The 14,539-nt window shown below is 39.4% G+C and overlaps 1 protein-coding gene across 8 annotated transcripts in view; it reads left to right on the top strand.

Annotated features, from left to right (window-relative positions):
• HTR3B (5-hydroxytryptamine receptor 3B) overlaps positions 1–14,539 on the top strand; it is a 47,717-nt gene that overhangs the window by 11,549 nt on the left and 21,629 nt on the right. For 7 of the 8 annotated variants that reach the window (XR_006606902.1, XM_013054866.2, XM_013054874.2 and 4 more), the window contains one exon: positions 10,077–10,237. Coding sequence is in view for 7 of the 8 variants with exons in the window: in XM_013054866.2 (XP_012910320.1) it covers positions 10,077–10,237 (161 nt within the window). In the remaining variant the exon portion in view is untranslated. Of the gene's footprint in view, positions 1–10,063; positions 10,238–14,539 lie in introns of all 8 variants that reach the window. The other variant, XM_013054872.2, reaches the window with a different exon arrangement.

Raw genomic sequence — 14,539 nt, 5'->3', positions numbered from 1 at the left:
CATACCCCGTTCCTTCTGCTACGAACTCTGCTCTCACTGCCCTCACCTAATTGACTGTCTTTTCCCAGCACAAATGCTGTTTGTGAAAAACCTCTCCTCAGCCCACCCCAGGTCTGGCTCTTGTTTTCGCTTCCATTGTCCCCGGTTGACTCACCAACTAGCTTGTGTTCATCTCATTGCATTCTCAGTGTGTCTTACCAATCACTTTGAACTTGAAAAGTTCTTTGAACTTTTCTTCTCTTGTATTTCCCAGTGTCAGCCACAATTCCCCACACAGTGAGCAGATGAATAGGTAAATAAAGCCAGCTCTGACAGACCAAAGTCCTTGTCCCATCTTAAGTCCACAACTGGGTTGAAAATATCCAGGCATGTAGACCTGAGCCTGTCTTCCTGGCTGCAGTGGTTGACCACAACCTCTCCACAGAAAAGTTATAAATGGGCCTATGTGGAGAGGTTCTGGATCCTGCACTGAGCCAGAGATCAGGGAAGATGCCCAGAGCTGGCAAAGCAAGACGTCAAGGCCTATCATCTGTGCAGAAGGCCAGGACAACACGGGTCACTGAGTCAGACTACCTGTCTGCCATTGCAGTCAAAGCTGTGTCCTGCAGCTGATGTATTAGAGGCATGGAAAGAAGCAGCAAACCTGTGATTCCGTGTTCCTCTAGTTTGGGGGGCCCGTCTTGCTCCAGGGAACTGTGACACCCCTGAGTCTGAGGTACCCTCTGAGAGAATCAAAGAGGCATGAACTCCCTGTGTCTGTGTCCCACGTTTATACTTTGGCTGCTTTCTAGCTGGTTCTGGAGCACGCCAAATAAGAGCAGTCTTGCTCCAAAGACCCCTCCCATCCTTGGTGAGTTGGTGGCGAAAGAGCAGCATATTGGATGTGGCTGCAAAAAAGCTCGTCCTTTCTGGTGTCCTCTTCTTGCAAAAACCGAGCTTCTTTTCTGCCCACCTGTTCATTCTTCTCTCCCTCTCTTTCTCCCATCCTTCTCGCATATTTAACAAGTACTACCACGCGCCGAGCTCTTTGCTGGAGATGCCAAGATGAAAAAGGCACCGTGCTCTACCCTCAGGGAATTCACAGGATTCTGGAAGAAATAGGGAAGTAAATAAATAGTCTTAATTAAAAAAAAAAAAGTCATAGTTGAATAAATGCTGTCATATAGGAGGTGTCTGTGAGGCCCTGGAGGTTCAACAAGAGGGCCATGGTGCAGTAGCAGATATCCAGTAGCCAGCTGGTGGGAGGAGCCCTTCCCATCATGGCTGATTTCAAGCTACTACTAACCGGATGTCACTGAACACAGAGTTGGGAGGAGATATACACAGTTGGCTCTTTTGCTGCAGAAAGACCCAGCTCTGGCATACAACCATGATTTCACCTCCTAAGACCCTGAGCAGAACATCCCTTCAAGCCATGCCTGGGTTTCTGACCTATAGAACCGTGAGCCCATAAATGAGTTTTGGTTTAAGCTGCCAAGTGTGTGGTAATTTGTTACGTTGCCATAGAAACCTATAGAAACAGAACCTATTATACAGACCTAAGCTTAGAAATGGTAAGCAATTTGACCAAGGCCATGAGCATCTAACAAGTGATGGAACAGGGAGGGAAAATGACATGTGTCAGACTCAGAAACCTGGAAACTTATACCCGTGTTCTATGACTTATCATAGAAAACCGTGTCACATGGCCATGAAGGGCCAGAGTCGTGAGGAATACTATTCCTCGTTCATTCATTCATTCATTCATTCATTTTTAAGAACCAGATGTGCATTATTATTAAAGATGAAATTCTGAGCCAGAAGAAAATCAAATGTTGAGTGTGGCTTTGGACTTGAAGTGGTGGCCCAGTGGTTACCTTGATACTTATTTCAGAGGATAATGCTGTGGAGTAAAGAAATTCCATATGGGACTGTACTCATTAGATATTTGATTTTGGCTAGAGCATCCATTTCTACTTTTCTCCTCCAGCCTGACCAGATGTGCTGAGAAAATTTGGTTTCCCCCGAATATGTACATCTGTCAAAATTCCTGTCAATTTTAGCACTACTGCCAAGGGAGTGAACAAAGAGGGTTAGCGATTAACTTCAAAGAACTTTGTTGGAGAGGAATAAAGATATTTAAGGTCTATTTTGTGAACTAATTGCATTTGCATATTTATGGGATTTACTGATATAGCAGTAATTAAAAACTATTTAGTAGTCTTAAAGGACACATAACTCAGTTGCTGTTTGCATAATAAACACTTCCTTATTATGTTTGCATAATAAACCCTCTCCCCCGCCTTCTTCTAAAAGACACTGGTCCAGCTAAGAGGTGTCATAGGAAATAATGGAGAAACAAAGTGCAAGGACTCATGGGAATGTGGGGAGGGGGGGCTACTGAAAGAAATACATCTCTAGGTAGTCAGTTGTAGGCCTGACCTAAACCATGTTGAGGAAACACTGATTCAAACCTCAGATTAATAAGTCTTTCTTTTCCCAGCTGATATTTGAGAAGCCTGAATGCTGAGCTCCTGACAATTCCAATTTTTTATTTTAATACACTGATCTGCTTGAAGGACCTGAATGAAGTTCACTTCCCATTCATCTTTCCTAAAGAGCTGTCTAAGGGTGGGATAGTGGGGGTGAGATCCTTGAGTCATGGATGATAAGAAACAATGTGAGTAAAAAGTACTGTAATAAGAAAAGACAGTTTTCATGAAAAATTAAAGGTTGAACAGGGAAGAGATAGCAAATCTAAAGACACTGAGTAAACAAACTACATGCAGACCGGGCAGTAAGGTCAGAAAAGGTACTATCTGAGCCTTCTGGTGATGCGGAGCAGGGCGGGCCATCAGGGAAGGATCAGGAAGCATCTGCATATAAACTATTTTGAGCACAAGTCACTCACACAAAACCTTTCCCATCTTGGCAGAATTCATCAGCCAATAAAGAGCTGTAATGGGCAGGATCACCAGACTGTTGTTAAATTAGCTAATGAAGGTCGTAATGTACCTGTATTACACATCATTAGCAATGGCCTTCCAGTAACAGATGGGGATATGAGGAAGAGAGAAGAAAAGGGAGGGGAAGCATGTCCCAGAAGGTTTGACATAGAGCCATGCTTACTAAAATGTGTGGCAAGAATGTAATGTTGATCATCATCTCAATTAAACCTTTGCATAAAAGCAAGCTTCCGTGTTGTCTTCCCATAGAAAGTGCTGTGTGCATGGATATGCTGCCTGTAGCTTGCCTTTCTCCCGATGGACAGGGCTGGGACCTTGATGGCCAGACCAATCTTTGGTGATGTTCTCTCTTGATAAAGCCCCATTTATCTGGCCATTCTCTCTAGAGGATATTTCTCAAAACTTTCCATAACTTTGTATCAAATTTCCTCTACCAGATTACATTTTTGTTTTCTGAAATATTTTCAAATACACAGCAAGACTGGAAGAAAAGTAGAATGAACCCCCCCCCCCATTTGAGAATAAACTGTCACTGTGAGTACTTAGTGGGTGATTCTTACAGACAAGAACATCACATGATTTCAGCTCCATCAAAATCAGGGAATTAAGATTGCTACATCATTACCATCTAACCTATAGGCTCCGGTTTGAGTTTTAGGAATTCTTCCCAACATGTTCTTTGTAACAACAGGATCCAAGCCAGAATCACAGGTTATGCTGAGTCATCCTGTCTCTTTAATCTACTTTTGTGTGATATGGTTTCTCAGTCTTTGCTTAGCCTTCATAACTTTGACACTCTTGAAGATGATATATGCCTGTTGTGTAGAATGTCCCACGGTATGGGGTTATCTGGTGTTGCCTCCTCGATAGATTCAAGTTTTGAATTTTTTGCCAGATGATAACAGAAATGCAGCTGTGTCTTCTCAATTCCTCCTATCTCCGCAGCACACAACTCCCATGATTGGTAATGTTAATTTTCATTGTTTGATTAAGGTGTTGTCTGCCAGATTTCTCCATGGAAAGTTTTTGTTTTTTTTTTTAATCATTGTGATTAATGAGTATCTTGTGTAAGTGTCCTGTTTTTCATCACTTTCACCAACTAGTTTTTATCAGACACTGATGTTTCTTGAGTGAATAATTACTATGAAGATTCTAGCATTCCTTCTACATTTCTTAGTTGGCATTCTAACTTAAGGAAAAGCCGTCTCTTCTTTCCATTCATTTATTTAAATATGCTTGGACTTGTGGATTATTATTTTATTTAGTGGGTTATAATTCTTCAGATCATTATTGATTTTAATGCTTGAATTGTCCCAGATTTGGCCAGTGGGAGACCCTTTAAGCTGATTATGTCCTTTTACCATGTCCCTATTATTCTGCCTAGCACTTTTTTACTTTGTGATGCAATGAGATGTTCTAGGCTCTTCTTAACACTTCTCCTGTCTAGCCCAGAAATCAGTCATTTCTCTATTTCTTCCTTTTAAGTAGGTATGTTATTTAGAACTTAAGCTCTGGGTATTGGGTATACTCATTGCTACTGGGGTGCCCCTCCCCACAGACCCACTGGAAGACAGAGCTAGGGATGTATGTTTATAAGGACATGTGTACACACATATTTACATCTGTGTTTATTTCCATTTTTAGCTAACATGTACTGAGAACCATAAGTTCATACCGATACCTACAAAACCAACTCAGTACCATGGGTTTGTCCTAGTTTTCTCCATTTCCATATTTGTAACTCCTGTCACCAATAGTAGGACACCAATCAGGCTACATTTTATTGGTAGATGAAAATTAAGACAAGAGTGTCAAAGATTCTAAACAAAGGGGCTGCATAATTAGGAGAACAGGGATCAGGTATGTATGTTTCTCCTCAGTTTGCTCTGTGTAACTCGTCTCAATCCTGTGCCTCTATAGTCCCACTTACAGAAAAAGCAGATGAGGGAAATGGTATGAAATTTAGTTTTTGTTTCTAGAGCATCTAGCATTCTACCAGTGGCAGAAGAGTTATATAGAATCATGCTTCTTTTTCCTTAAAAATTAAGAGTGGATGGGTACTCGATCAAAAAGTGAAAGGAAAATTTTATCGAATGATGTTAAACATTAGTAGCTCTCATCTTCAGTAAGCCTGGAAGCATCCTCTCATACACAGTTACTTTCTGAATTGTACACAGGGACAATTGAAGAGACACTCCCATTTATCAAAAATCAATGTTTCTTTTAATTAAAGGGGCTTAGGAAAAACAAAAAGCACTTTCCCTGTCTTGTTAGCAGTTGTCCTTCATTGGACAATACCAGGTTTCCATTAGCTTTGTGTAATTCCAGAGTCCAATAACCACTGTCAAATGCTGAAGATGTAGCCGCATAAGTCTGATTTAGAACAGCTATTTAGATCTCAATTATTAATGAAATTAGTGTCCTGAATGTCAGCAAGAGCACTGCCTTAGGTAAAGGCTGTAAAGGAAATCATATTAGGGTGGAATTTCCTCTCCTTAGGGGCTCCTCTTAGATTACATTATTCACTTAGCTATCTCCTGTCAGGGAAATTGAAATGTTGGCCATGATCTGAGCCTGGGGCAGAACCAAATGGAGAAGTTAAGGGGTATCTCAATGGCATCGATTCCAAAACATTTGCTTGGTGCCGACGTTGCCGTTGGTCCGGTTTAATGTTTACAAAATAGCACCAGCACGGACAGCAGACACTGGCCGAGAGAGAAGAATGGAGTGAAGCGGAGGCCCTTTAGGAAGAATTGAGTGCAGCCCATCTAATAGGCAAGTTTGCATGTCTCCTCTTCGGGCCGAGCCCGAGAACACTGGCAGGTACCATGGCTTTCCTGTGGCCCTTCATCCTGGTGGCTGCCTCAGGTGGGTCCTTTTAATGATTTTACTTTTGGCCCAGAATAGTAACTTTTAAAAGCTAGAGACCGTATTTTTCTACCTGGTGCTGGATAACTCCTTACAAGTGTTCGTTTTTACTTAGCATCTGTAAAGCACCAGTCCTGCGAAGCAACGTGGAGCCCGGTGATTTGTTATCTTTGCTCCTACAATTACAGATCTGTAAATACGGAGTCACACAGTGGGGCTCTTGACACACAGCTGAAAATATGCTGGAAATGTTATAGCTGCTTGATAAAGCTTCTCCAGAAATCAAGCTCTCTTTGCGGCAATTTACATCGAGAGTTGAGGCATTCCTTATTCAGATTTGCTTTTGTGTCTGAATAATAGATTTTTATTATCCCAGTCTTGGCTTCGTTATAAGCTTTTGGTAGCCCAGAAGAGTTTCCTGGATACAGCTTGGATGAAGACACCTGCGTATCATTTTGGTATTACGGGTCTCACCCAGCCATGCAAAGTCTGTGTAGGTGATGAATATATCTCTAGAGACAACTACTAGAAACTTGTAGGTTTTTAGTGTACATTTCCCCTTAAGATTCTTTTAAAAATTATTATAGCCTCCTGAATTTCTAGAACTAAGTTTTTGTGGTATGAGTATTAACTCCACTGAATTGGGCCATTTGTGTTAAGATCCAATAGATTCTTAAAAAACACACACAGATCAAGAATATATGATTATGCTGGTGTTCCCCCAGTTCCCACTTTCTTGAGGGGTGTCCTCGAGCTCATATCTCAAAGAGTTTCCATGTTTTAAAATATAACTGGAAGTGGAATGAGTCAATTACTGAGATGAGGCAGGAATTTGGAAGCCCAGCAGCTGGAAATGATTTTTTTATTGGGTAGAGAAGAAAAATAGCCACTTATCATTAAAATAGGAGAATTCTGAATGTTGAACTTAAAGGATAAAAGCATATCTTAATTATAAAAATGAAAACAGGAAATTTCATTAAATGCCAAATGGGTTTCTTAGCAGAAAATAATTGTGAACATTAAGCTAAGTAGGATAAAATAGAAAAATAAAAGGTAAGGAAAAAAAAGAAAATCTTCTTAATGTCTCTTTCTAATATTTTTGTATTATGCTTGATTTTTGTTCTAAATGTGACAGAAAGTATGTTTGAATGGTGTCTAGTAATCAGTGCTTGACCATAAATTATACTGGGGACATGTGTTGCAGAAAAAGCTGCCCTTTGGAATTTTTGCTGGGTTAATATCAAGATGACTTGTAAATACAAGAGCACTAAACCAACCACCAATTTAAGGCCACTGCCTGATGGCAGTGTCCTGGGTGAGAGCCTAGATTAAGAGACCTGTTTAGTTCCTACCACACTACTCACCAGCCTTGTGACCCTGAACAAGCCAATTAATCTCTTAGAGATTGAGTTTTCCTGTAAGTTAAATGCTTATTTTGTATATTGTGGTGATCAAATAAGATAGCATTGTGAAGTTGTAAGGTGCAATGCTAATAGAAGGTAGTTTTGACCCCAAAACACACAGACACAGAAAATAACAGTAGGCTGTTTCTGCCCAGTGATGTACACCATGCAACATGTCGGTTTCCTTTTGGAGGACCACTCACTTCTGTCCCTAATATTCTTAGGGAGCCAGCTCAGTGTAATGTCACAGTAAAGAGCTTGGGCTTTGGATCCAGTCCAGCCTCTTCATTTGCAAGCTGTAGGACTTTGGGTGGTCCTAAGCTCACTAAGCCTCTAGTCTGTCACCTGTTGTGAGGTGACTCCTCATGGGGCTGGAGAGTACCTGTCTCATAAGGCTGTTGTAAAAGCCAAAGGAGGTCGTTCGTGTAAAATGCTCTAAGCCCAGTGCCTGACGTGCAGCATGTATTCAGCCAGATTTGGGAATTCAGTAGACCACACCCCTAAATCTCATTCCTCCTGCAACTTCTCAGATGTGTGTGTAACTCTTTTATACTTCCAAAGCTGACATACTAAGTGAGAACAGCTCTTTTCATCACAGTGTCCAGAACACTTTAAGGTAGAATTCGTCAAAGCAAGGAAAACAAAGGAAAAATTCCATTATATTCTTATCTTAAAAAAAAAAAATCTCTGCCCCAAAAGTGCTTCATAGCTCAGTCCCTGACACATTCCACTTTCCAGAAATCTTACAAGTGAATTATTTGGAGCCAATTATTAGCATCCATAGAGGCCGCGTAAACGAGGAATCTTCCCTGGGTCTGTGGATAGCTTCCATCAGTGTCTGTTGAAACATCACTGAACTGTGAGTCATTTAGTGCTTGTGTGAATGTCACATTAGCTTTCAAGGGGCATAATTTACTGTTAATTAATGGTCACTTAAATCCGTAATCTCTCTCCTGTAATTGATCTTTCTCCTCAGGCAAATTTGCATTCATAGTAGAAATGTAATTTATTATTTCTTCCCATTTTAAACAAAGAACTCTTTACCCTTATAGTTTATTTAAGCATACTTTCATTTCCTTCTTATTTTTCCTCCTATTGTTGCTTGTTTCTCTGTTGTTCCTAGTTCTAGATTCTAGAACTTTGTCTTTTTACCCAAAGGCTTTGACACGTCCTAGAAAATATGTTTATCCATAGGAAACATATGGATTGTTTCCTAGAAAAGACAGCAGAAGGGAATTTGAGTCTTAATAGCAGAGGGTATAGGGAAAACACATTCATTTCCCAGAATTCTGTTTTAATTCTGTCTCAGATAGTTTCCTGTATCGAAACATGCACATTTCAGTGTTTCCCCAACTGGGACTTGAATTGGGAGCTTCCAAGCGAGGTGAAAGTGAAGTTGCCCGGAGCGAAGTTCACAGGAAAGGCACCAGACCAGCTTTGCTTTGTGTTCCTGACTTCTCTCCCCTGGGGTACACCAGCAAGAAATGGTCTCAGGTAGAGAGAGTCACAGCACATTTTTTTGACAATCACAGTTCACAAAAACCCTAAAAATGATGCTCGATGCATGCCACCTACCTTAGTCCTCCATGCCTGAATAGCGGATGCCATTTTAGGCATCTCCGTGGGTGAATAGTTAGGAAGTTAAAATGCTCATTAGCTTCGCAGTTCTGGTGGTAATGAAAGTGAATATTCCACTGCCCACGGTGACTCTGCACTGCACCCCCAGCATCGTCGTTAGCATTTTGGTCACACTGACATTGATAAATCATAGAAATTGCTGCCTGTGGCGGCAGGTGACACGACATCATTCATAAAGAAATGGGTATAAACAGGACTGTCACACAGGGAGAAGATATCTCATTTACAGTTTCCTGCTGGATCCCGCATACCTTCAGCAGCTCATCAAAATAACTATCAAAACCACTGAGAGGAGGTGAATTCACGCGCAGGACACTACAGATAGATTTCACTCACGCACTGTGGCAGGAGGCGTGCAATTTGCTCCAGTCCAATGACTTAGCGAAGCTTTGAATCCCCCAGGAGGTGGCAAAGCTTGTGAGCAAAATATCTTTTTCAATTCAGAGGAAGCCCTCACAAATTTGTCACTTCCAATTGTTGGTGCTCATTCCTCTTGCTTCTTTTCCCCTGGCCTCCCCTGCCTCAACACCAATCACTGCTCCTCTACAAATCAGGATTCCCAGGCCATAAAGAATGGTTGTTCTCTGGAAACAGAAAGAATTTTCCCAAAACGAAGATCTCATTTTCTGACAAGTGTGTTTTATTTAAAGACAGTTGAGTGAGAAAAGAGGGTTTTTTTTTGTTGTTGTTTTTAGGAGAAAAGTATGAATTGGAATCTTGTTAATCCCATTATATAGGAATTTTTGGGTTCACTGGTCCATGTTTCTGCATGAATTTCCTTTTTAACTGTTGAATAACAAATGGAAAAAAAGTCAAGGAGGAGATCACTTTTGATTAAATGTAGGGGAAGGTTTGTTTTTTTGTTTTGTTTTGTTTTTTCCCTGTGTCTTAGAAGGGGGTGATACTGGAATACAGGGTTCTGTCTCCAAGATGCATGATTGCTGTGAAAACAGAATTGTAGGTGCAGTTTGGATTCTTGGAGATCCGAGATGACTTACTGATCGCTACAATGAGCTGTCTTTTGGGGGCAGTCAGGTCATCAGCTTACTTTAAAGTAAGCGTCTGCCAAAGAGCCCACTAGCTGCCTGTGAACTTCAGCAAATTGTGGTAAACTGAAAACTGTATTCTGCCAGGACCCACCAAGTCCTCAACAGTCTGAGGTCTCCTCGAGATGCTAAGCTCCTCTTATTTTCCTCCTCATGATGCCAGTTTTGTTTTTCAGAAACCCTAGCCATGGACATGCCTCATCCCACGAACCCTGCTCTGTATCGTCTCACCAAGCACCTACTACAGAAATATCACAAGGCAGTGAGGCCAGTTCACGACTGGACTGAGGCCACCACGGTGTATCTAGATGTGCTTGTCCACGCCATTTTGGATGTGGTGAGGACCGTCTTACCCTTACCAATCCCAGTTACCTGTTTGTAACAGCACCTGCTGTTTACATGGGAGCCTGGTTGAGCTGGTAGGGAAGTTGACCTGGACTCGTGTTAGCAGTGAGCATGAGGTAAAACACTTACTAGGCAAACCATGCTTTCTAGTCCCTGACTTGCAATGTGAGAGGCAGAGCATCTAGAAATAGGAGTTTCGTGGAACTAAGAGGTTTTAAAAATTGTGGTCACAGACCACTGTACATATTTTATGAGTTTGCTGAAACAAACAAACAAAAATGGTATTTTTTTCCCCTATGGCTCACATTTCTTAGGGACAGTAGTAAATTTCAGAAAAACATCTATCACTTATTGCCTGAAATTGAGAGAAAGAGAAAAACGTGTTCTGGTACTTTGAGTTTATACCCAAGGTGTTTACTAAGGGCGGTGAGGGAAGATTTGCTTATATAGCTATCTTCTATATCTAGAAAGTGGGTTGTTGTGGGAATTAAATGAGAGAATACATGGAAAGCATTTACCAGAGGTCTTAGTAGGTCCTCCGTAAATGATGGCTTATCCTTGCTTCCTCTTTCTCCTCTTTTCTTAATCACAAAGTCTTCAGTATTGATAGATCCCAGATTTATTTTGATTTTTCTTAAGAGCAGACTTTACTGAACTTGTTTGTTAATGTAGTTTAATATCTTTTTTCAATTTACTTCTCAAAACATTTTTTTCTAACTGAGGTATACATATGCTGAAATGCACAGATCTTAGTATACGGTCTAATGAGTTTTGGTGACTGGGTGCGTGCATAGAATCCACACCCCTATCAATATAGCAAATATTTCCATCACCCCTCATTGACTTCTCAGCCAATCCCCATCTCTCCATCCACAGAGACAATCACTGTTCCCATTACTTTCATCATAGATTATTTTTTGCCGTTTCTAGAATTGCATATGAATGAAATGTTATTGTGTGTCCTCTATTGTGTCTGGATTTTTCATTTGGCATCATGATTTTGAGGTTCACTCATGTTGGGTTTATCAGTAGTTTTTCTTTTTTATTGGTGAATAGTATTTGATTATGGTTATACCATGATTTGTTTATATCATTCTTTCTTTTTTCTTAAGGAGAGAGCACAAGAGCGTGTGGTCAGGGGGTTGGGCGTGGGTGGAGAGGTGGAAGGAGAGGGAAAAAGAGCATCTTAAGCAACCTCCATGCCCCACACAGAGCCCAACACAGGGCTCAGTCTCACAACCCTGAAATCATGACCTAAGCCAAAATTAAGAGTTGGACACAACCTACTGAGCCACCCAGGTACCTCTGTTTATCCATTCATATGCTGATAGACGTTTGGGTTGTTTCCAGTGTTGGGATATTATTATAATACTGCTATACAAGCCTTTTTATGTACATGTTTTTATTTCTTAGGTAAAATCTAGAAGTGGAAGAATTGGCTCAGATAGGTGTACCCTTATTGAGAATCTGCAAGACTGATTTACAAAGTCATTGTATATTTTATACTCCCATGAGTCTGATAGCCGAGTTCCCATTGCTCCACATCCTTATTGGTATTTGGTATTATCAGTCTTATTCTTAGCCATTCTGTTGAGGGTATAATGGTATTTCACTAAGGTTTTACTTTAAATTTCTCTGATGGCTTGTGACCAGGAATTCTCTTCCATGTGCCTATTGGCTACTTACATATCTTTCTTTGTGAAGTAGCTTTTTAAGTCTTTTCCTTTTTTTTTCCTTTTAGATTATGTTGTTGGTCTTTTTGTTATAGACTTATAGGCATTGTTTATATATTGTCATACTTATACATTGCAAATACTTACTACCAATCTCTGACTTGTCTGCTCATTCTCTTAAAGGGTCTTATGGTGAACAGAGATCTTAAAGCTTAACGAGGTCTATTGTAAATCAATTATTTAGTTGTGGTTGGTGCTTACTGGATACTAAGACACCTTCAATACTCCCAAGTTCACAGACATATTTTCCTGTATTTTTTGTCAGAAGATTTATAGTTCTTAGTTCCTTAGATTTTGTCCTAGGATCTATTAAGAATTAATCTTTGTGATGGTGTGAGGCATGGGTCGAAGTTTTTGTGTGTTGTTTTGGTTTGGTTTTTTGCATTTGGACAGGAGTTGAAAAGGCTTTCCTCTCACCATTGATCTGCTTGGTGCCTTGGTTGAAAATTAGATTGACTGATAAGTGTTGGGCTATTTCTCTTGAAATCAGGCAGTGTGAGTCCTTTCCATTTCTACATAAATTTTATAATTACCGGGCGCCTGGGTGGCTCAGTGGGTTAAGCCTCTGCCTTCGGCTCAGGTCATGGTCCCAGGGTCCTGGGATTGAGCCCCACATCGGACTCTCTGCTGAGCAGGGAGCCTGCTTCCCCCTCTCTCTCTCTCTCTGCCTGCCTCTCTGCCTGCTTGTGATCTCTGTTAAATAAATTTAAAAAAAATTTTTTTTAAATTTTATAATCACCTTGTCAGTTTCTTTTTTTAAAAAAAACTGCTGTGAGTTTTTTTTAGGATGGTGTGGGATCTGCAGAGTAATTTAGGGGAGAACTGACATCTTTATAATAAATATTCCAGTTTTTAAATACGTTCTCCATTTATTTGGGTCTTCAGCAATGTTTATAATTTCTGATGTAGAAGCTTTATATATATTTCTATTAAACGTATCCCAAAGTATTTTTGCTGCTATAAATATTACTTGGAACTTTTTATTTTCTATTTGTTATTATTGTAGATAAATATTAATTTTGCATGTTGACTTTGTATACTGTGGTCTTGCTAAATTCACTTGTTAATTTTGGTAGTTTTTTGGTAGATCAATATTGTCTACATATACAATCATGTCATCTGCAGATAGTTTTACTTCTTCCTTTCTAATCTGTTTATACTCTTTATTTTTTCATTGTCATGTTGTATTGCCTAAGACCGCTCCTACAATTTGACAGAAATAGTGAGAGCAGACATCCTTGTTTATTCCCATTCTCAGGGGAAATTATTTCACCATTAACTATGACGTTAGCTATAGCTTTTTTATCAATGTTCTTTATCAGGTTGAGGAAGTTCCTTCTTATCTATTGTACACTAAGAGTTTTATTTTGTTTTTTTAAATCATGTATGTATATTGAATTACATCTAATGTTTTTTCTCCATCTATTTGGATGATCAGATAATTCTTCTGTTTTATGCAGTTAAAAGGGTGAATTATTTTGATTGATTTTTCGAAAGTTAAAATGTCCTTGTATTCCTAGGATAACCTCCATTTAATCTTAATATATTATCCTTTTTATATATTTCTGGATTTAAATACCTACTTAATATAGATTGCATCTATGTTAATGAAGCATATTGGGCAATAGTTTTTATTTCTTGTAATGTACATGTCTTGTTTGGTATCAGGGTTATCTTGGCCTTAATAAAACCATTAAAATGTCTTCCCGCTTCAATTTTCTGTAAGAGTTGTATAATATGGATATTTTTCTTTCTTAATATTTGATAGAATTCACCAGTAAAATCACCTAGGACTGGAGTTTTCTTGGTGAGAAAATATTCAAATGTGAATTCATTTTTATTAACATATATAAGAATGTTCCAATTTTCTATTTCTTCTTGTGTTGCTTTTAATAATTTGTGTTTTTCAAGGAATTTATCTGTTTATCCAAGTTGTCAAATTTGTTTGTTTATAATATTGCCTTTTTTATCCTCATGTGGGTAATTTGTGTTTTCTCTTATTTTCCCTTGACCAATACTGGGAAAGTTTTCTTAATTTTACTTATTTTTTCCAAAAAACCAAATACTCACTTTGAATTTAATCTGTTGTTTATTTCACTGATATCTGCTCTTATCTTTACTTAATTTCTTTCTTTTCATTTGTTTTTCTTTACCTACTTTCTTAAAGTGGAAGCTAAGGTCATCGATTTTAAACCTTTCTTTCTCTAATTTTAGCATTTATACTATCTCTAATCACTGCTTTAACTGTATCCCACAAAATTTTAAAGCATTTAAAATTAAAACATAAATTACATAAAATGAAACATCTTTTTGAAGCTGATCTCTTCCCCCTGCCCCCCATACCTGGCAACCAGCGATCTTATCTTTCTCACTATAGTTTTGCCCTTCCAGAAAGCCAGATAAATGAAATCCTATGAAATTTGCCCTTTGTTTTGGCTTCTTGGGTGTGGTATAATGCCTCGGAGATCACACATGAGTTGCTGTAGGGTCAGTAGCATTCCACTGTGCAAGGACGTGTACTGCAATTGGCTTATATGTTTACCAGGTGTTGGACATGTGGG

This window comes from Mustela putorius, unplaced genomic scaffold (assembly GCF_011764305.1).
Source record: "Mustela putorius furo isolate JIRA1106 unplaced genomic scaffold, ASM1176430v1.1 tig00000460_pilon_pilon_pilon, whole genome shotgun sequence".
NCBI classification, from domain to species: domain Eukaryota; kingdom Metazoa; phylum Chordata; class Mammalia; order Carnivora; family Mustelidae; genus Mustela; species Mustela putorius.
This window is presented reverse-complemented; position numbering and strand designations above follow the sequence as displayed.